Genomic DNA, 23,503 nt, shown 5'->3' with positions numbered 1-23,503 from the left:
AGGTGGTGACTTAACCACAAACTCCCACACTGGGGAATAGCCTTTTTAAAGACAAAATAACATCTAATGAAAAAAAATTTTGAAACCAATTGAGAAAAGCAGGCTTTCAGCAGGCAGGTTCTCACTGAAATAAATCCCCAATCTACCCTTTGAGAATGAAAAGAGAAGTGCAATTCATTCTCTTTCAGAGAAGCCAACACCTGAGGTTCCCATGAAACCCTATCAGGAGGCACCCCCACACTCTGATGCAAGCCCTAGAAACTGAAGTCCTACTTGAAAATAGTGTGGCTGAAAACACAGAGAGCAGGCCATGTGAATTAAGATATGACAAACTGATAAACAGTCATATGAAACCTAAGCCCTACCTAAATCAAGCCAAGGAATCTAGTATTATTTCACAATCTAAAATTTACCCTAGTCATGCCTAAAGACACTACGCTGTTCCAACAGGAAGCTCACATGGATCCAACAACCAAGTTCCCAGAGTTGCTAAAATCTTTATTTTCAGAGCAATAGCCAAAAACCTATCACTTAAAAAGATAGGATCTAAGCCTAAATGGTATGCTTCAATGGAGTTTCACGCTGGCGCCGTGGCTTAACAGGCTAATCCTCCGCCTTGCGGCGCCGGCACACCGGGTTCTAGTCCCGGTTGGGGCACCGGATTCTATCCCAGTTGCCCCCCTTCCAGGCCAGCTCTCTGCTATGGCCCGGGAAAGCAGTGGAGGATGGCCCAAGTCCTTGGGCCCTGCACCCGCATGGGAGACTGGGAGAAGCGCCTGGCTCCTGGCTTCAGATCAGCACGATGTGCCACCTGCAGCGGCCATTGGAGGGTGAACCAACGGCAAAAAAGGAAGACCTTTCTCTCTGTCTCTCTCTTACTATCCACTCTGCCTATCAAAAAAAAAAAAAAAATGGAGTTTCACAAAGCTGAATCAATAGTTGTTGTCTGATATTATAGATTTCCTTGAGTCCATTCCTTACTTTCAAACATTTGCAGTTTCCAGTGAGGGCTTACCCTGCAGTTACCATTGCAAAGTCAGTGGTTTTAAATAATGAATCAGCATTTAATCTGTGATCCTGTTGTTACCCACATGGGCAATTCTAAGTAGTGTGATCCAAGGTGAGCAGAAGCACGATTATTATATGCATACAGACAGCAGAATGACTATTGATAATTAAAGAAGCTTGGAGGTAAGTTTAAAATATCTAAAGCTGGGGCTAGTGCTGTGACCAGCAGGTTAACACCCTGGCCTGAAGCACCAGCATCCCATATGGGCACTGGTTCGAGACCCAGCTGCTCTACTTCCTATCCAGCTCTCTGTTATGGCCTGGGAAAGCAGTGGAGGAGGCCCAAGTCCTTGGGTCCCTGCACCTGCATGGGAGACCCGGAACAAGCTCCTGGCTTCGGATCAGTGCAACTCCAGCTATTGCGGCCAGTTGGGGAGTGAACCAGTGGATGGAGGACCTCCCTCTCTCTCTTTCTGCCTATCTCCTCTTTCTGTGTAACTCTGCCTGTCAAATAAATAAATCTTTAAAAAAAAAAAAACAAGAAATTCATCATATTTATCTGAATATGCAAACTGCTTACACAGTACATTGTAATCTATAAATTATTAAATAAGTGAAGAAGGAATGATTGGGGAAGAAGAAACATGAATAACAAATATATTTCTATTATTATTCCCCTTTAACATGAGAATTGGGCTCAGTGAGATTAAGCCTCTTGCCCAAGTTCACCTGCCTAATAAGTGCCACGAGTTCAAGCTCATGTTTTTTTATTTCTGGGATCTTTCCTTCAATCCATCTTTCTCCAGCCAGATGAGCACAGTAATAGTATATCTCAAACCTACTTGAACTCTAGAGTATTCACTTCTCATATCCAAAACAGAAGAGATGAGATAATATATAAGATTTAATAATCAAAACCTTATGCCTTATAGTATCTATGCAAAATGGATCAGTTATGCATTGCTATACAACAAACTACTCAGAAATTTAATGACAAAGCAAAATCAGCTCTTGGCCATGACCTGGTAAAGCAGTAGAGGATGGCCCAAGTCCTTGGGCCCCTGCACCCACATGGAAGACCCGGAAGAAGCTCCTGGCTCCTGGCTCGGCGCAGTTCCGGCCGTTGCAGCCAATTGGGGAGTGAACCAGCTGATGGAAGACCTCTCTCTCTCTGCCTCTCTCTCTGTGTAACTCTGACTTTCAAATAAATAAATAAATCTTTAAAAATAATATCTAAAAATAAATAAATAAAAATAATATCTAGGCCGGCGCTGTGGCTCAACAGGCTAATCCTCCACCTAGCGGCGCCGGCACCCCGGGTTCTAGTCCCGGTCGGGGCACCAGATGCTATCCCGGTTGCCCCTCTTCCAGGCCAGCTCTCTGCTATGGCCCGGGAGTGCAATGGAGGATGGCCCAAGTGCTTGGGCCCTGCACCCCATGGGAGACCAGGAGAAGCACCTGGCTCCTGCCTTTGGATCAGCGTGGTGCACCAGCCGCAGCACGCCAGCGGTGGCGGCCATTGGAGGGTGAACCAACGGCAAAAAGGAGGACCTTTCTCTCTGTCTCTCTGTCTCTGTCTCTGTCTCTCTCTCTCACTGTCCACTCTGCCTGTCAAAATAATAATAATAATAATATCTAAAGCTTTTCATCATTATAACAATTTTAAAGTTACAGATCAGTGGTTTTTTTATTGTTTCCCTTATATCAATGGTAAACAAGTCTCCTGGTCTGTGTCAGGTATTATGGCTAATAAATTAAATAGATATATTGAGTCATACATTAGCTCAACACTTCTATATAAAGGCTGTCATAGATACAGAAGACAAACTATGAGATTTCTCATGAGTTCTAAATATCTGGTGTGCAACATTGTCCCTATAGTTAATAATACTGCTTTGTACATTAAAATTTGTTTAGAAGATAGGTTTCATGTTAAGTGTTAGGTGTTCTTGCTACAGTAATTTTTAAAAAGAAAATAATTTTATTCTTTTTACAAGAGAAATAACAGCAATAGAAAAGGTTACAAATTCTCTTTCCCTGATTTAATGGATAAAATGAAGGACTCCAAAAGACAAATCCACATCTTTCTTTAAAAAAGATTTATTTATTTAAAAAGCAGAATTACACAGAGAGACACAGAGTCTGTTTCTGGACTGGGCCAGGCCAAAGCCAGGAGCCTGAAACTCCATCTGTGTCTCCCATGTAGGAAGTACGGTCCCAAGCACTTGAGCCATCTTCTGCTGCTTTCTCAGGTGCATTACCTGGGAGCTGGATCAGAAGTGGAACATCCAGGACATGAGCTAGTGCCCATATCGGTTGCTGGCTTCAAAAGCAGTTCCTTAACCCACTGTGCCACAATGCCAGTCCCGAGATCCACATCTTAATCCTCAAACCTGTGAATGTAATTTCATTTGGAAAAACCATCTTTGCTCATGCAGTTAAGAACCTTAAAATGCGGTTCAGCTCTGTAGCATAACTGGTGAAACCACCATCTGCAGTTCCAGCACCTCATATTGGCGCTGGTTCGAGTCCTGGCTGCTCCAATTCCGATCCAGCTCTCTGCTATAGTCTGGCAGCAATAGAAGATGGCCCAAGTCCTTGGGCCTCTGCACTTCATGGGAGACCCAGAAGAAGCTCCAGGCTCCTGACTTTGGATCGGCCCAGCTCTGCCCATTGCAGCCATTTGGGGAGTGAACCAGAGGATGGAAGATCGATCTCTCTCTCTCTCTCTCTGCCTCTGCCTCTTTGAAACTCTGCCTTTCAAATAAATAAATCTTAAAAAAAAAAAAGACCCTAAAATATCCTAGATTATTTGAGTAGGTCTTGAATTCAATGGCAAGTATCCTTGTAAGAGATACACAGAGGGGAGACCCAGAGAGCAAAGGAGAAATTCCTGAGCCAAGATTAGTTTCACTGCCACAAGCAAAGGAATGCCTAGAGGTTCCATGGCTAGAATAGGCAAGGATGGAATCCCCTCTGGGTCCTTTGGAAGGAAGCTGCTTCTACCCACAGCTTGATTAGTGAATGAACCTCTCTCATTTAAGCCACAAAATTGCTCATTGTTATACAGTCCTAGGAAACTAACATCCCTGGGAAACTTAAAAACCAGAATGACTCTATCCAAATGTTTTCTGAAAATGGAGAAACAGACTGACTCATGATTTCATCTTCAAAGCTGGTTTCCTTTTTGTTTGTTTTATATTTTATTTATTTGAAAGGCAGAGTGACAGAGAGTGAGGGAGAGATGGAGATAGAAATTTTCCATCTGCTAGTTCACACTGCAAATGGTCGCAATGACTGGAACCAGTACAGGCCAAAGCCAGGAGCCAGGAGCTCCACCTGGGTCTCCCTTGCAGGTGGCAGGGGCCCAAGTACTTGAGACATTTTCCACTGCCTTCCCAGGCACCTAAGCAGGGAGTTGGATCGGAAGTGGAACAGCTGGGTCTCAAACTGGCACACCAATATGAGCTGCTGGCATCCCAAATAGCTGTGCCACAATGCTGGCCCCAAAGCTGGTTTCTGAACCATGGGACCCAGGGTATCTGGCCCATTGTGAGTACTCATTAGTTCCTGTTTCCTCCTCATGTACATTCCAGCAGCCCATGTTACACCATATGGTTACTGTTCAACCATAGCTACTCTCCAAAGTCTGCATTTTGTGATTAATTTAGTCTAAGACTGTGCACTAGAATCATACATCTGCCAGAAGCCCTGAAAACCCTGGAAATTCTGATTCAGTAAGTCTGGGGTGGAGACTATACATCTGTGCATTTAACAAGCATCACAAAAGATACTGGTGTTCCCCTAAGACTGAAACCCTGAACATAGCGCATTCATCAACTGGACCACCTAGCTAGTCTCATCCCTAAACCCTTTGGGGCAGATAGGCAAGGGGAAGAGTGTGATGGAGTAAGGAGAGCACAGGCTGGATAGAAGGAAAAAAATACACAAAAGAAAGCAGGACACCCTTTCAGAAGAATCTACAATGTTTTCCTCCTGAAAATGTGCCCTCCATGCAGTGTTTCTGGGTCTACTCAGACTCCAAAGGCAGAATGGAGGGGATTGAGATTTGGTGTTCACTTGAAGCATAAAAATACTTGTGGATTAAGTCATAAATTCCAGTGAACAATAAAATATTTATGCATTGGGGTTGGTGTTGTGGCAGAGTGGGTAAAGCCACCACCTGTGCACTGGTTTGTGTCCCAGTTGCTCCACTTCTGATTCAGCTCCCTGCTAATGGCCTAGGAAAAAGCAGTAGAAGATGGCTCAAGTGTTTGGGCCCCTGCCACCCATGTGGGAGGCCTGGATAAAGCTCCTGGCTCCTGGCTTCAGCCTAGCTCAGGCCTGGCCATTAGTCACATGGGGAGTGAATCAGCATGTGAAAGATCTCTCTCTCTCTCTCTCTCTCTCTCTCTCTCTCTCTTTCTCTCTCTCTCTTTGTCCCTCTCTAACTCTTTCAAATAAATTAATTAAATCTTTTTAGAAATAATGCATTGAAGTATAAAATATGTGAAGAAAAATAAAGCTATAAATTCAATTAAAGACTATTGATGTCTACTGTGTCATATACTGTGCTGGCTAGCAGACCTCTAATGATGAATAAGACAGCTCCTCCCCTTCTCTCAATGACTAAGCCAGGGCACAAGCAGGAAAAACAAAAACCTGGTAGTATAGTTACAACTAATCTCAAACCTCGTATCCAGACCTTATTTCAGAGGACCCATCAAGAACTTGCCCAGTGGCTGAAGCTGATTTCTCCCTTTGATCACATTCAATACAGAACAACTAATGTTACAAGCAAATGGAAGTCAGTGGCGGTAGGTTTAAGAAGTTGACATTTATTAATAGCTGGGGGAGTTGGAGGAAATTCTCCACTCCTGATTAAGTGAAAATATAGAAGGATATTAGATATTTCTGATTTGACTAACAAATAGTGCTGGCAGACTTAGTCTCTGACTGTTGGGAGATTCCTTGGTGGATAGTTAGTCCTTGGCAAAGAGGGATCACCAGATTTTTAAAAAATTAAAAATGAGGCCGGCGCCGTGGCTCAACAGGCTAATCCTCCGCCTTGCGGCGACGGCACACCGGGTTCTAGTCCCGGTCGGGGCACCGATCCTGTCCCAGTTGCCCCTCTTCCAGGCCAGCTCTCTGCTGTGGCTAGGGAGTGCAGTGGAGGATGGCCCAAGTCCTTGGGCTCTGCACCCCATGGGAGACCAGGAGAATCACCTGGCTCCTGCCATCGGAACAGCGCGGTGCGCCAGCCGCAGCGCGCTACCGCGGCGGCCATTAGAGGGTGAACCAACGGCAAAAGGAAGACCTTTCTCTCTGTCTCTCTCTCTCTCACTGTCCACTCTACCTGTCAAAAAAAAAAAATAAAAAAATAAAAAAAAATTAAAAATGAATCCAACTAAAGCTCACTTTCATTAGCTTATCATCAATTTCACTGTTAAATGATGTAACAGTTCAGATTATGATAGTCATTCATTAGTGTTTAATAATATAACACTGGCTCAAAAACACCACTTGCCCCAAAATTGGTGATCCCAATCAGAATTGGCATGCATTCAAACACCCATTTAACCAAATTTTGTGGGCTCTTACCATGTTCCAGGCATGTCTGGGCACTGAGGCTTAAGCAATGAACACACGGTCTTGGCTTCTGTAAAGCTTGTTCTGTAAAGTATGTTCCGTTTAAGAGCCACTTCCCATACCTCCAAAGCAGACATTGTTAATCAATCACAGTAACCTCACCTGCCAAGCTCCTACAGAGCCTGAGGATCTTTCTCGACCTGATACTCATGAGACTATTACCAGTCAATGGTAAGACACCTGATGAAACTTGCCAACCATCCTAGAGTCTAACCAAACTACATTGAAATCACCTGCTGTTCTTGCAAATCTCCTTGCCTTGATTCCTGTTCTCTTTGCTTCTTTCACATACCTCCCCACCCTTTCTGTGAACATCCAAATCAACTCTTTTGAAAATATGAGGGTATTTCAAAAAGTTTGTGGAAAAATATGATGAAAAATATGGGTGGCCGGCACCGTGGCTTAACAGGCTAATCCTCTGCCTTGCGGCGCCGGCACACCGGGTTCTAGTCCCGGTTGGGGCGCCAGATTCTATCTTGGTTGCCCCTCTTCCAGGCCAGCTCTCTGCTATGGCCCGGGAAGGCAGTGGAGGATGGCACAAGTGCTTGGGCCCTGCACCCACATGGGAGACCAGGAAAAGCACCTGGCTCCTGGCTTCGGATCAGCGAGATGCGCCGGCCACAGCGGCCATTGAAGGGTGAACCAACGGCAAAAAGGAAGACCTTTCTCTGTCTCTCTCTCTCTCTCACTATCCACTCTGCCTGTCCAAAAAAAAAATATATATATATATAAACAAATATATATAATATATATAATATATATATATGGGTTTATTTCAGTGCCAGATAATTTTTCACAATTTGTCAAGAATGTATGTTATGAAAAATCTCTGCGTGGATCTCAAGATTTTTTGCACCTAAATAAACTCATACTTTGAATTCACAAACTTTTAAAACACCCTCATACAACTCAAATGTTCTACTGTGAATCTTTTCCAGTCAGCTATAAATTCCTCTTCTGAATCTATAGCATTGGTTTGTCACTCAACATTCTACCCAATAAAGAACACGCTGTCTTGCACATAAGCATCCTAAGATTAGGATGTGTGTTCGAGGGGCCAGCACTGTGGTGCAGCAGGTGGGGCTGACACCTGCAAGGCCAGCATCCAACATGGGTGCCGGTTTCAGTCCCAGCCGCTCCACTCCCAATCCAGCTCCTGGCTAATGGCCTATGAATGCAGTGGAAAATGGCCCAAGTGCTCAGGCCTTTGCACTCACGTGAGAGATCCAGAAGTTCCTGGCTCCTGTCATCATATCAACCCAGCCCTGCCTTTGCAGCCACCTGGGGAGTGAACCAGCAGATGAAGAGTCTCTCTTTCTCCCTCCCCTAATTCTGCCTTTCAAATAAATCTAAAAAAAAAAAAAAAAAAAATTTGTCCTAGGGGCTGGTGCTGTGGCATAGCAGGTAAACCTGCCTGTGATGCTGGCATTTCATATGGGCACCTATTCGAGACCTGGCTGCTCCACTTCCCATCCAGCTCCCTGCTAATGCACCTGGCCTGAGTGCTTGGGCCCTTGCAACCATGTGGGGAGACCTGGAAGAAACTCCTGGCTCCTGGCTTTGGCCTGGTCCCAGCCTTGGCTGTTTCAGTCTTTGTGGGAATGAACCAGCAGATGGAAGCTCTCGCTCTGTAACTCTGCCTTTCAAATAAATCTTTTTTAAAATGCCCTAGGGGCCAGAATTGTGGTGTAGTGGGCAACGCTGCCATCTGTAGTGCCGGCATCCCATATGGGAGCCAGTTTGAAACCTAGCTGCTCCACTTCCGATCCAGCTCTCTGCTATGGCCTGGGAAAGCAGAAGATGGCCCAAATCCTTGGGCCCCTGCACCTGCATGAGAGACCCAAAAGAAGTTCCTGGCTCCTGACTTCAGATTGGTGCAGCTCCACCCATTGCAGACATTTGGAGAGTGAACCAGTGGATGGAAGATCGCTCACGCGCTCGCTCTCTCTCTCTCTCTCTCTTCCTCTGCCTTTCAAGTAAATAATCTTTTTTAAAAAATAAAAAAATACCCTAAATGTCTTTGGCTCACATAATCATACATCTTTGCACATGCAAACATGCTTGCTAGACATTGGTTCAATGATTATGAGAGAACCTAAAACTCACTTGGGAAAAGCTCAATGTGTAGCTATGTTGTAGTGCATCTTTTTACTGTTCTGGTTATCAGGTTGCATTTGCAAAGCATATTACCCTTAACATTTCACATATGAGAAAAGCTGTATTTGATGTAAGAAATGGAGATCAAGTAAATTGTTAGCCTGTCATATTCTGATGACCATGAAGCCCCAATACTGTACACACCATTGATGTATATCTGCATAAGTATTTTTCCAGGGAAATGAGTAATAGCTTTCAACAGATTCTCAAGAGTCCATGAGTTAAAAACTAGAACATATGAGTAGTAATTGTAACAACTGATGCTGAGAGAAATGTTTTTTCTTTTCCAAAGATTTATTTTGAAAGTCAGGGACAGACAGAATCTTCCACCCCCAAATAGCATGGCTAACTCCTTCTGGGTCTCCCATGTGGGTAGCCAAGGGCCCAAATATTTAGACTATCTTCCACTGCTTCCCCAGGAATATTAGCAGGGAACAGGTAGAGCAGCCAGGACTCATATGGGATGCCAGTAACACAGGTGGTGGCTTAGCCCTCTACACCACAATGCAAAGGACCCTAAGTTGATGTATTTATGCTCACACAAATCAAAATGGTTATGTCGGGAAATGGAAGAACCTCGTTTACTCTGCTCACAGATTAAACCTCTCAGTATGATGCTATTAATCTCCCAGCTGTTTTTCTTCTGTTCACTGCTCCCTTTTACCTTTTTTTTTTTTAACCATATGAACTTCTGCATAATGGGCAGTTTCTATTAAACTTTCATGATAGTTCCAGAAACATAATAAACCTCTATTGATGAACCTAAGTAATTTTTGATGGTTAGTCTTGTGTATCTTTCAGGAAACACGTTCTCAAAAAACAATTCCAAGTTTAAAAATATTAACCAATAAATGTATTTATATAAGTTATTTGTAGTACATTCTCTGTCTATGGCAATTAAAAACAAAAGACCATGACAAGAAAACACACGTGGTCAAGACGAACAGTATTAGTGAAATAATGTTTATTTAAAATCATGGAAAACTTTTTCCAGTGTGAGTGGACTGGTTTACATCATACTATATTTACAGATACCAAATGACTCTAATTTTTGTCCACAAGACATACTGGGTCAAACAATGTGATCAATTCAAAGGTGTATCTTTTTAAAAGAATATAAGTACTTAGCTACAAAGATAATTTAGTCAATTGCTTGTGAGACCATTTAAGAAAAAAAAAAGTTCTCAATGAGCTAAATTTATTACAAAAATTTAGTGTTCAATCAAAGCCAAATATGTTCCTTGGGGCATCTTTTTCCTGAATGTTAATATAAAACATCACAGTGCATTATTATTGTTCGACAACAGAAAACAGGAAGACATGTTTTAACATTGACTTTCATTCTATTACATAGAAAAACAAAAATCTTAACAAGACATATAAGTTATAAATTCTACAGGGTGAGCCACAAAATGTGTCATTTTAATGCATGAGAAAAAGCATATTTACAATTCAAACAGCTCTTTCAGCCACTAAGGGAACAATCTCCATCTACTTTACCTTACAAAGACTTTAGTTGGGTGATTACACAGTAATAGCTCCTTTGAATACGTAAGCTTTTTAAAAAATACATATCAATTCACTTGCTATTTCCTATTGATCAAAACATTTCAAAAATGGTCATGTTAATGGCCAAATATGTACAATATTTTTAAAGACAAAAGTAACAATTATTTACAGTTTGCAAAGATCAAATTCTAACTAACTATGGACATCTTTCATCTAGTCCACTGACTAGAGACTTTCCAACACAAATAATTACCAGTTACTGCACCAAGCCAAATGAGCCTCAACACTATACCCAGGCTTTATTTTTTTCTTTCCAAATGCTTTCACTTTTTTCCTACAGAAATGTTTATAATTTACCTGCTTTCAAACTGGCAACAGCTACAAAAGCACCGCCACAAAAACAAAGTCTCTTCCTACCCAAAAGCTACTGTTAATTGAAGGCAATTTTACCACTCAAATCAAATTCAGATGTCTAAATCCCAGATACCTGGGTATGAAATATGTAAATCTGCCAAGAGAAATTAGATATTTTTCTTCTTTTCTTTTAATATAACCCACTATATAATAGTGAACTAAATATGTTTGTTTCATAGAAACAACTTACATTTGCCAATACAGGGCAAATGGTCTATGTACAGATACATTAGGACTGCCTAACTGACAGTGAGTGTTGCTGACCAGGCTCCAAGTGAATGGAGCTAATACGGTGGAGCTCTCTGCTGAATGGATTTTCCCTTCAGGATACGTCGGATCTGAAAGAAATAAATAAGACTGTAATGTTTATTTTTTTAATGATCAAAGTGGTACATTTCCTGCAGAGGTTCTTTTGTATATATGGTATACTATTCCTATTAACTTGTAAGCATACAAAAAAATGTACACAATATTTTTCAGTATTTTAAGGTGACTTTAAAAAAACGCTATAACTTCTTTTACAGTTTATTTCAGATCTCTTATAGTGATCTTTGAGTACAAAATAGTAAAAAAATCTCCATTAAAAATTATCTGAGGTTGAAAAGCTCCAACAACTTAAAGAAGACCTACATTCCTTTCTGAAGCTTTACTTCTGCTATTTGTGATAGCACTTATTACAAGGCAATAATTACAGTGACATATCCTGTTCATCATGAAGTTAGCCTCAACTAACAAGAACACAAAACCCATCTTATACTTGGGTACTTCAAAACAGTTCGTAGAAAATGAAATTAAAAGATAAGCATATTTTTGTACAAAAAACTTTGAAATCCATGTAAATCTAGTTTTGCCAAAATATGCATTTTCCACAAACTTTTTGAAGATCCCTTTAAACACACAAATAAATCATTAATATCCTTTCAGTCAAAATAGCGGCCATTCAGAATCAGCCCTTAAGGCATTTGGATCTGGCTGAAAAGCCCATGAGAGCATTTCAGACATGGAAAGCCAAAACACTGGGGCAAAAAAATGACCTATATGAAAGATCTCTGTGAATGAGAACCCAGTGGAAAGAAGGGGCCATCAAAGAAGAAGGTACCTTTCTCTGAAGGGAAGAGAGAACTTCCACTTTGACTATGACCTTGTCTAAATAAGGTCAGAGTTTGTGGACTCAAAAGGCTTCCATAGCCTTGGCAGCTCATGACAAGAACTCGAGGCCAGCGCCGTGGCTTAACAGGCTAATCCTCCGCCTTGCGGCACCGGCACACCGGGTTCTAGTCCCGGTTGGGGCGCCGGATTCTATCCCGGTTGCCCCTCTTCCAGGCAAGCTCTCTGCTATGGCCCGGGTAGGCAGTGGAGGATGGACCAAGTCCTTGGGCCCTGCACCCCATGGAGACCAGGAGAAGCACCTGGCTCCTGGCTTCGGATCAGCGAGATGCGCTGGCCGCAGCGGCCATTGGAGGGTGAACCAACGGCAAAGGAAGACCTTTCTCTCTGTCTCTCTATCCACTCTGCCTGTCAAAAAAAAAAAAAAAGAGCCTCGAGTGATCACTGATATCATAAGAGTGTCAACTGTTAAATCAACAACAGGAGTCGCTGTGCATTTGCACCCCATGTAGGACCTCTGTCCTTAATGAGTTGTATTTTGAGAATTAACAGTAAAACTACTACTCAAACTGTACTTTATACTTTGTGTTTCTGTGTGGGTGAAAACTGTTGAAATCTTTACTTAGTATAATGTTGATCTTCTGTATATAATTAAAAATGAATTTTAATGAAGAATGGGTTGAGAGAGGGAGTAGGAGGTGAGACAGGAATGGAGGTGGGAGGGCGGGTATGGAGGGAAGAACTGCTATACTCCAAAATCTGTACCTGTAAAATTTTTATTTATTAAATAAAAGCTTTCTAAAAAAAATAGCGGCCATGTTACTCAAATGACTATGGATCAGAGGCAGGCTCCCAGGTTCGTGTATAGCCTATGATTAATTTCATACCTCTGACAGATTTTTGCATATGTTTCTTATCTCACAGACACTTAGAGCAACAATTTAGAAGAGAGAATATAGGGGTAGGAGATACAACTGATAACTGCTAGAAGGAAACACAATGACCATGGTCTGACAATAAAAGCAAATACTGTGTGTTCCCCCCCACACACACAAACAGAAAGGAGAGTCATCTGAGAACATTCCATTCATCAGGAATTCCTGCGATCATTACCGGAGTGCACACCACTACCAACGAAGCTCAAATAACTATTAAGCTCACTAGATAATGATAGTCCCTGTCCTTGAAACTGCTATGAATCACAATTACTGCAAAGTTTTTATAACTACTATGAGGTATAATTTACATAAGAAGTTTTTATGAACTATCAAGAGATTCATTCAAAATTATATGAGCCCTACAAATAGGGGTTACTCTAATATTATAGTCATTATGACAGATAGGAAGAAAAAGCTAAATTGTATTCTATATATTTTGTGATTAATAAAGTATGTAATGACCCACCAGAAACAATTATTCTCAGTTCCCCCAGGAAAATATTTGCATTTTAAGTTCTTATTTTAAGTTCTTACTTTAACATTTTAAGTTCTTATTATCTAGAGAGGTTCATTCATGTGACGCTATTCAATTCCCAACAATCATATATAATCATATTTGATTGAGTAAAGCAAAATTTGCCTTAAAATATTCCTAAATTCTAAATTATGCAAATCGCCTTCCTACCTCCTTTCAGGATCATGTATTACTCTAGTAAGCTTTTTATTTCTATAATAAAAATAATAGCTGATGTTCACTAAGCATTTAATATGTGCCTGGAACTACTACAAATACTCAGATATCAAGTCATTTAACACCCACAAAATTTGAAAGCACAGCTTATAAAACTAAGATTCTCTTCCTTGGTGTACCTTCTATTTCACCAGTTTTCAAATCTAGAACCATTCTGATCTACTCTAAACCCAAACCTGAGTCACGGAAGAGAGACTTCAGACCATTTTGGTCCTTGGATAATCCTTCCAATTTCTTAATCTTCTTTTGGATACAAAGTAATTCCAAAGTGCTACAATGACTACTGTGAGACTTGAACACCTAAGGAGCACCTGCTGGCCTTTGCCCTGTGCAACCTCATCTCCTGTTTCAGACCAGAGTGTCTAAGGAAAATGTCCTCTCCCTCCTGTGACCCTTACCTGCTCTCCCACAGGGCCATCAGGAACCAAATGCACTGGCTGTTCATTCTCCAAGTTTCGTGTACTTGGGTCTGCTCCCTTCCTCATCAACAGGCGGACCGCATCCAACTGTGTCACCCGATACTGCAGGCTGGCAGCAACATGGAGGGCAGTGTTTCCATTGTAAGCCTGAAAACAAACAAAACCTACATTAGGTAGGGGGCCTTTTGGGAAAAGGGCTCAAAAGCTTAAAGAAGGTGTAAAGGTCGTTCCAACTCTGGCATGGTCACAAAAGCTTTCTAAAAGTACCTTTGCATTCACAAAAGACAGGCAACTAGGCAGTTCCAAAAAGAGGCGAATGAGTTCCAGATTTGCTTCTTCAGCTGCAAAATGCAAGGCTGTGCGGCCACTTTTACGGTCCTGGTCAAAGACAAGAGGGAAGAAATTAAAATCTAAGACACCAAGTCTTGGAAAACACTTTCACCTTGACCTTCAAATGTCTGACTCCACCTGGGAGACTCACTTTCAACACGTCCCAAGGTAAATGGACTCTGATTCTTCAATTTCCTATTAATTTGCCTAGCTGCCTATCATCAGTCTATCCTTTATACAGGGTCCCAAGTGATTTATGATCCAAAACACCTAACCTCCTTGCACAAAGGAGATACTCAGAAAATGAATCCTGAATTTAAAAGGACCAAAATATTTTCAAGTTCAGAAAACAGAAAACTTAAGTCCAGATCCTATGACAATGAGGAAACTCTTACAAAAAGCATTCTTCCTCGGGCCGGTGCTATGGCTTACCAGGTAAGGCCTCTGCCTGTAATGCTGGCATCCCATATGGGTGCCCATTTGAGTCACAGCTGCTCTACTTCCGATCCAGCTCTCTGCTATGGCCTAGGAAAGCAGAAGATGGCCCAAGTGCCTGGGTCCCTGCACCTGCATGGGAGACCCAAAGAAAGCTCCTGGCTCCGGATGAGCCCAGCTCCAGCTGTTGCAGTCATTTGAGGAGTGAACCAGCAGTTGGAAGACTGACCTCACTGCCTCTGCCTCTCAAATAAATAAATAAATAAATCTTAAAAAAAAAAAAAAAAAGCACTCCTCCATGTATGAAAATGAAAGTGAAAATATCAATTCCAAGCATTTTCCTTTCCTTTAAAACAAAGACATTAATTTCACAACTGATTGATATTTTGGATAATAATCCACAGATGATTCAAAGAAACCAATAAAGTAGATGAAAGGATCTTTCAAAAATCTAAGCTTCTTAACTACCCAACCATACACTGCTACTCACTCTGTCAATATTTTAAAAAGAAGTTTGAATTTGAACTAAAGAGTAAGATGACGGGCTTTAATCACTTTCCTTCCCGATTCCATCTCACACCTCTTTTGAGAATTTACCTTTGCTTCCACTGCCGCTCCCATTTGAATCAGGCACTTAATGGTGTCAACAAGACTCTTATTCTTCAGTAAAAGCTCCTGGGCTTCAGGTGAATGAGGCTGCTGATTTCTCTGCAGTTCATGCACCACAGCATTGTGGGCCATGACCGCACAATGAAGGGGAGTCAGGCCTTTAAAAAAATGTGTAATAAAGCAAAGTCAGGGATCTCATTAAGTCTTCGCGTCCCTCTATTGTTAGAAACCTTTCACTTTCTCTATAAATGGACTCCACAACTACGAAGGTAACCTGAATACCCCCTCTGTTGAGTTTTGTGCTAATGTTATCTATAGAATATTTTCGCTTTAATTACCTCCCTCATTCATTTTATGATACACAGTACCCTAAAGATTATGGACTCCACACTCCAAATGATTCTTTATTCAATAAAGTTTCAGCTGCTTACCATCATAATTAGTTGCCTCAAGATCCACAAACTGATTGCTCCTCACAGCTCCCTTCTGAATTGCCTGCAAAATTTTAAAACACATCTGTTGGCAAAAGACAAACTACATAAATACTGATCTCTTGGTATCCCAAGGAACAATAAAGTCAACTCAAAACACACTATTCCATGAAGAAACCTACATCGCACTTCTAATATCCAAGCCCCCTCTCGGTCCACAGATGGGAGTCTGCGTCACTGCCTCTTACCTGAAGCACCTGGGGGTGCCCCTTCTCAGCACAGACATGCAGAGGTGTCCTTCCCCAGCAGTCTGTGGTGTTCACCTGGGCCCCAAGGTTCACCAGGTCCTGAACAATGAGATGCTGATTGGCAGCCACTGCAACCTGAAAGGCACTCTGTGGATGTTCAGGAGAAAAAAAGAACACATATATATATATATATACACACATACATATATACATATATATATACACACACATATATATGTATATATATATACACACATATATGTATGTATATTTTTATGTATATATTTATATATATTTTAACATGTAACAGTACAGTATCCTAACAAGGCATATGAAATTAAACTGTGACTTAGGGAAAATCCCACATAGAGAAAATAAATTCTACTAATAAGCAATCAGATATTGTAAGACAAGGAAACTAAAATAAACAGGGTGAGGCTTTATTATACTCAATCTTCGATCAAATAACTACAAAGTCAATGTTAATAACTTCAAGGTTGATGGTAGCAAAAGTCAACATCTCAAAGTTAATATTAACTAAATGCTCTTGCTCTTCAGTTCTGAAATTATCTGGTCCATCAGTCACTTTACCATGACCAGATCTTTGCCATTCCAGACTCTGCCAAGATCCTCACCTGCCCATTGTGCTCTTTAATATCCAGCATGTGAAGGGCATTCATCTTTCTTGCGAGAACATATGAAAGTGCCCTTCTCCCCTGGGCAACAGCAATATGCAGGAACCTGGGGAACAAGTAAGGGAAAGGAGGTGAATCACTTCTAATTTCCCTGAAGTTCCTCTTTAAAAAAAAAAATTTCCTTTGACCCTCTTTTTGATATATTGATACACTGAACTGGAATATTACAGAGCATAATTTGTTTTTTCTGGTAGGCTGGTAACACAGCCAAGTTGCAAAGGGATAACTCAGGCTACCAGAAATAAGAAAAAAACTGCCAAGCAGATCCCTTTGGAACTGTAAATTTTTTTTTTTTTTTTTTTGACAGGCAGAGTGGACAGAGAGAGAGAGAGAGAGACAGAGAAAGGTCTTCCTTTGCCATTGGTTCATCCTCCAATGGCCGCCGCCGCCGGCGCACTGCAGCCGGCGCACCGCGCTGATCCGAAGGCAGGAGCCAGGTGCTTCTCCTGGTCTCCCATGGGGTGCAGGGCCCAAGCACTTGGGCCTTCCTCCACTGCACTCCCGGGCCATAGCAGAGAGCTGGCCTGGAAGAGGGGCAACTGGGACAGAATCCAGCGCCCCGACCGGGACTAGAACCTGGTGTGCTGGCACCGCAAGGCAGAGGATTAGCCTGTTGAGCCACGGCACCAGCCGTGGAACTGTAATTTTTAATACTCATAAAAACCCTGTGAGAAGTACTATCATTTTACGTGTTAAGAAACTGGGGCAGAGAGTGGTTAAGTAACTCGCCCGATGCCACAAAAGTCATTAGCACAGATTAGGATTCAATCTATAAATCAACTCACAATTTAGGCTTAACTATGGTTTCTGAAGACACAGTTTATGCTGGTATTCCAAAACCAATTATTCAAAGACACACATATTTTTATTAATTTAGAACAATTGGTTTCAGCCAAAAAGAAGAGGTAAACTCTTTCTTAAAATATGAGTCACCATGGAGTAGCAGTTTCTGTCTAGAATAGTCATCTTGGTTAGCCAACAATTAAGGTAGCCAACTAGAAAAACTCTGCACCCACTAGATCCAACAAGTTTGACTTAAGTACCCGAGATAAAAGGATACTTACGTGTCACCATCTGCATCCTTTGAAAGAAACTGGTCTTGGGAGATATTTGCCAATTTGCTTTCTTCCTGCTCTACTTGCCACTGAAAAAATGACTTCCCTAACTGTGTGGTGCTCATTGGACTGCTGATGTCCTGGAGTGTGCTTAAAGAGGTAGCGCCTGCATCATGCCCCGCCATGGCCTGACAAGCACTGTTTGGCATCAGACTGAAGTTCTGCAAGTGAGTATCATTTTGCTGCTGGACACTGGGGGAAGTCTGAATGGGAACAGTAATATTCTCAGATTCCCTATGATCACTTAGGAGGGGTGTAAAAGTGGGGTTTGGGCAGAACTGTGGTGCCTGACTATCAAAGAGGCTTGCTTCACAGCCGGGGGACTGGGAAGTCCTGGAATAAGGACTGTATTCCAGAGTCAGGTTATGGGTGTAATGTTGCGGGGGCGGCTGTTCTGTATTCTGGTTCTGCGGAGAATACTGGTACATAGAAGCCTGGTCCATCACTTGGGGGGAGCCACTGACTTGGAATGGTTGGTATTTCTGAGGTGGGGAGAAGATCTGCCCTCCATGAAAGTCCCGACACGGCTCTTGCGGAGAGCTCTGAGGGACCACCACAGGGCTCATCCAGCTAACTTGGACTGTGTTCAGGGAAACTGGGCTGCATTCATTCTTAATGTTCATAATGTTCTGAAGCAGGTCGGCACAGCTGTCCTGTTTGGATTCATTGTGATGAACATCTTCCATGCTCTCTGCTGGCGTTGGTGTTTGAGGTGGTGTCTGCAAAAGAAAGAAAACACACTTTGTACTCTGCCTTCCTTCTAAAATTAGCCCAGGGATAACTCCAAAAGGGTATGCAGAAGCAAACAGTCCTTACCAAAAATTGGGTATGCAACAGAGCTGGCCTTTTGCAAGCTGTTCCATCAGAAAACAAATCAGGCCCTTTCCTTTTCCCAGTATATGATACTGTGTTCTTCAATTCTGTCCCAAAAAATGAATATGAAGTCAGTGACCATTTTACCTTTCAAGTTTTCCGATCATCACACTGAATTATTTTACTCTAAGATTATGAACAGAAGTAACTCTTACCTGTGAACTGCTCTATATTCACACTTTGTGTCTATAAAGGAAAAAGAATTTCCAATTTAGTATACACAAAATGGTTTCCTGCTTAATATATATCAATAAAGAGACTTATCTCTACCGCCCTTTATAGCTTACCAGGAATCAGTTATTCTATCAATATTTACTTCGTTCTCAGTTCTCATTCTATCTTGCAACTTCCCCATTTTCACTTTCACCTTAGTTCAACTTATCAAGACTGAATTAATAAAGGCCACTTATCTTTTCCCTGTATAGTCAAAATATCCCATTTCAACTGAATACTGATTATTTCCTTGGCCCTAACTTGCTTTCATTCATCAATTTCTCTCGGATACCTACCATGTGCCTGGCACTGGGCTAAGTGATAGGAACAGAGCAGACATCAAGACAAGCCCGGTCTCTGTCCTATGAACTCTATCGTCTGAAAAACTGCAAGTGATTTACTAGACCCTGGTCAGTAGAAACCAATAACCCTGGCAGACTAACCTCCCCTCCAACCCACTCAGAGCAAGAAATGGGTACCACCTTAAAGTCATCCGCAGCTTGGCCAGAAGCCTTCTGCTTATGACTTCGGATGTGCAGCAGGAGTTCTTTCACGGAGTTCTTCACACGAACACCTTGAAAGGGTCCTCTCTGCTGCCTGCCAACCCCCATATGGGGCTCAACTGTTGGAAAGAAAACAAAACATTTTATGTCCTAATTAAATCTCTTCGCAGACACAAATCTTAACAACCCCCAAAGCATAGCCGTATAAATATGAAGTCCCCATGTAACAGACTGCAAAGCCTTCCCCAATTACTCTGGTCAGTGGCTTTGTGTGTCAGTCCCCAGCTCTACTCAAGAGTCTGAGGTTGCCTGAGGCTTGCTCCTACATAGTATCCTAAAGAATTAAAGCCCTTTAATATGTAGTAGAGGGGGGCCGGTGCCATGACATAGTGAGCAAAGCTGCCGCCTGCAGTGCCGGCATCCCATATGGGCGCCGGTTTGAGTCTTGGCTACTCCACTTCTGATCTAGCTCTCTGCTTTGGCCTGGGAAAGCAGTGGAAGATGGCCCGTGCTTGGGCCCCTGTGCCCACATGGGAGACCCAGAAGAAGCTCCTGGCTCCTGGCTTCCAATCAGCATAGCTCTGGCCATTGCAGCCATCTAGGAACTGAACCAGCAAGCGGATGGAAGATGTCTCTCTCTCTCTCTCTGCCTCTGCCTCTCTGTAACTCTGCCTTTCAAATAAATAAAAAAATCTTAAAAAAAAAAAAAAAATGTGGTGGAGGACCAGAGCCAATGGGTAAGCCCAAATTAGTCTGCCTCTTCCCCATGAGATAGATCACAGATTTTATAACCCTGACTCTTAGAGATTTTTAATTATTCTTGACTTCGGAAAAAACTTGAGGGAACAGTTTTTCAAATCAAAGACTCAATATTCACATCAAAATTTGAGAGTCTATATTCTACACACCTAAAAAGGTATAAAACAGCTTCCTTCAAAGATCTCAATGAACCAAAAACTAACAACATTTTAGACTTACTTCCCTCAATTCAACTGTGCCAAGAAAGCCTAAGTCACTGAGCTTAAACACATTTCCAATACACACGCAGGATTTCCCGTTATGGGAATTGCTCATTCAGGCCTTCTAAGCAAAAAGGAAATATGCTCATTTCACATTGAAACTTTAAAACACACTTTTAAATGTGGTATCTTTGTAGGTAGGTGTTCCACTTCTGACCAGTAGTGCATCACAACCAACTGGGATATAAGATGAGCTCAAACATTCAAAACGTCAGGAAATGAATAATTCAGCCACTCTATCAAAAACAGTAAAAAGATGGGACAAGAAACAAAGCACAATCTGAACATATGCATCATAAAGGAGACTAACATCTCAAGGATGAGGAGCGTTACTAAACACAATTTAGGGATTTCAACAGATAACAAAACTGCCAAAACCTAACATGGCATTTCTCTGGAATGATAGCAATTAATAAATCAACGTCACAGGGAGGGAAAAAATGTACTTTCAGAAATCCCCAATGGCTGTGTGGTAAACCAAGGAACGAGCAACTACTTTCATCCAGATGAACGTCAAATGTGAAATAAAAGGTTCTAAACACACACTTTTTAACTGTTATACATTTAACAGCTGTTCAGCTCACTTTCCCAATGATTTAAAATGAAAAGGAAAAAAAAAATTGTTTTTAATGAAAGAGCCTAAACAGCAGTGCCCAGCACTGAGGAACACCGGAAAGAGATGTTGTTTAAATCACGCTCACCAGACTCAGCAACCTTCGAACTTAGGCGTTACATCTCACCCACAGCGGCATCCTGTTTTTCCCCAAATTATGCAACTCGGTTCATTAAGAAAGGAAACGAACCGATTCACAAGCGAAGAAAGGAAACATCACGCCTCTCTCCACTAGACGCGGCTTATCCATCCCCACGCCCACCGAAAACACAAAAGCTGGTGACCACGGAGACCCCGACAGGCGTCCCCAGCGCGCCAGCATCGCCAGCTAAATCCACAGGCGCGGTCGCCGTTGGCCAGCTTCACCTTACATCCCGGCAACAGCAATCCTTCTCTTTAATGACCGTGTAAGAGTTTCCAGAAAAACTCAGAAATCGTGACTGTAAACACTTCCCAAGCTCCTTCTCATTTCCCCTTAGCTTTTCACTAAAATACCCACAAGAAAGCTACCCCTCTAACAGACCCCAAAACCCCGTCACAGCCTAGCCGTCACACTTCACGAGCTGCTGGCGGGCAGACAGGGAAATTAGATGTCGTGCCTGCCCCCCACCCCCACCCTGGCGCCCAGCGCTCAGCCCTGAGGGACCTCGCAAGCCCGCCAGCTTTGAGTCAGCTCGACGCCAAGGCCAGGACAGGCATCCAGTACCGCTCAAGACACGACGCCTAACGTGCCTGGGTCCTGCACAGGGCCACCTTACAGCTGGCAGAGGCCTGCCCATCGGGGAGCCCGGCCTTTCCACCCCCAGGCGCGTGGGTCTCGGGTGAAACAGGGATGCCAGGGCGCTGAGTACCTTGCAGGCGCTCGGCGCGGGCGCCGCCTCTCGACCGGGACTCGACGGCCCCGCAGGAGGACGCGGAGGAGAAGTCGGAGGAGTCAGAGCCGGGCGAGCCGGGCGCCGAGGGCCCGGACGACGTGCAGCCCGCGTCGCCGGCTCCAGGAGCGGCGGCCGGCGGCGAGGCGCCGTAGAAGTAGGCCAGGTTGAGCGGGCTGGTCATGAGGCCGCAGTCGCCGGCCGCGTCCAGCAGCCCCTCTCCGCCACGGCTGTCGTCCAGCAGCTTGTCCACGATCATGCTCCCGGGCTCGGCGCTCGGGGCCCCGGGACACTGCACCACCGGCTCGTCGCGCGCGTCGGGCGACCTGTCGGCGGGCGCACAGCGCGAGCACGGGCGCGGCGAGGGTATTTAACCGGCCCGGCTATTGGCAGCGCCGGGGCCGCCTCCCAGCCCCTCCTCCGGATGCGGCCGGTTTCCAGTAAAATGTACAGGATGAGGCAATGAGCCCTCCGCCCTCGCCCCGCCTGCCCGGCTCCGCCCCGGCCGGCCGCCTGTTTTCCTGTCCCTCGCCTGGAAACCCCGAATGTGGCTTCCCGCCGCTCGCCTCCCAGGCCCGGACCCCCGGCCGGCCGCCTGTCCAGAGGCGCCCGGGACGGCCCTCCGCTGCTCTCGGCGCGCCCCTCGCCGGGGTGGGCGCCCCAGAAGAGGTCGTGTGCCCTCAGGGCGAGGCGGGCCGGCCGCGACAGGAACAGGTCGGCCCGGTTCGGCGGGAGTGGGAAGTCAGGACGGACGCTCCGCCCGCCCTCACGCGGCGAGCTCCCAGCCGGCCTGTTTCTCTGGAAGGTTCTCCAGAGCCTCAAAATAGCTTCCCTCTTCAAAACAGCGTTTTTTAAAACGTGGACCCAAGTTGATGGAGATGGCGAAGCAGTTTTCTGCCCTCAAGTTATCATCTGGGCTACGACTAATTATTTTAGATGCCACCTTAAACAACAAAGCCATTTTAACAAAATGATACACTTATGAGGGTACTTCAAAAACTCTTGGAAAATGGCATTAAACGATACATTTACTTTGGTGCGGGGGAAACATAAACACTGAAAGCCATGCATACCATACACATTGTCCATGAACTTTTTAAAGTACCTGAGTAGGTATGTGTGTGCGTTTATGTAACTTTTTAAGTTCTACTTAGATTGTGCCTGATAAACAGGAATCCTGGCCTCCACTATTCTCGAATACTTGTTCCCCAATGGATTTATACAACTGTTTACTGAAGCCCAACTGGGGAAAAAAAAAAATCCAGGCCAGCAGTTTGCAAGAGAAAGAGATGAATGATTAAGTCTGTCCTTTCAAGTGCATTATAACTTGGGAGAATGATAAGGTGAGTACACACATACTGTATTAAAAGAACAGATTATGATTAAGTATCACGAGGAATACAAAGTTCAGTGAGTGACCTAAAAAGAGACAACATGTCTGTTGGAGAATAAAGGAGGTCAGGAGGAAAATCTTTGCTGGCCTTCAGTACAGGCCGGCCCCATTTAAGGAAGAGGGAACAGCAGGAGCCAAGAGTTTATAGTCCCATAGCACTGTCACAGGGAAGATGATGACACAAAGTGTGAAAGGTAACTTG

At 43.5% G+C, this 23,503-nt stretch overlaps 1 protein-coding gene across 2 annotated transcripts in view; it reads right to left on the bottom strand.

Annotated features, from left to right (window-relative positions):
- Window positions 1-9,770: 9,770 nt before the first annotated feature.
- The window catches only part of NFKBIZ (NFKB inhibitor zeta), a 33,723-nt gene continuing 19,990 nt past the window's right edge, over window positions 9,771-23,503 (bottom strand). The window contains exons 1-12 of one of the 2 annotated variants that reach the window (XM_062207427.1): window positions 21,888-22,238; window positions 19,384-19,523; window positions 18,844-18,874; window positions 18,632-18,735; window positions 17,765-18,534; window positions 16,641-16,746; window positions 16,006-16,152; window positions 15,758-15,821; window positions 15,315-15,484; window positions 14,220-14,330; window positions 13,932-14,099; window positions 9,771-11,075 (exon numbers count right to left, since the gene is read on the bottom strand). In XM_062207427.1, the coding sequence (XP_062063411.1) occupies window positions 11,022-11,075; window positions 13,932-14,099; window positions 14,220-14,330; window positions 15,315-15,484; window positions 15,758-15,821; window positions 16,006-16,152; window positions 16,641-16,746; window positions 17,765-18,534; window positions 18,632-18,735; window positions 18,844-18,874; window positions 19,384-19,523; window positions 21,888-22,167 (2,145 nt within the window). In that variant the 5' untranslated portion in view covers window positions 22,168-22,238 and the 3' untranslated portion in view covers window positions 9,771-11,021. Of the gene's footprint in view, window positions 11,076-13,931; window positions 14,100-14,219; window positions 14,331-15,314; window positions 15,485-15,757; window positions 15,822-16,005; window positions 16,153-16,640; window positions 16,747-17,764; window positions 18,535-18,631; window positions 18,736-18,843; window positions 18,875-19,383; window positions 19,524-21,887; window positions 22,239-23,503 lie in introns of those variants that run through there. The other variant, XM_062207437.1, reaches the window with a different exon arrangement.

This window comes from Lepus europaeus, chromosome 2, assembly GCF_033115175.1.
Source record: "Lepus europaeus isolate LE1 chromosome 2, mLepTim1.pri, whole genome shotgun sequence".
Lineage (NCBI taxonomy): Eukaryota > Metazoa > Chordata > Mammalia > Lagomorpha > Leporidae > Lepus > Lepus europaeus.
Note: the sequence above shows the minus strand (reverse complement) of the source record. Positions and strands in the feature narration are given on the sequence as shown.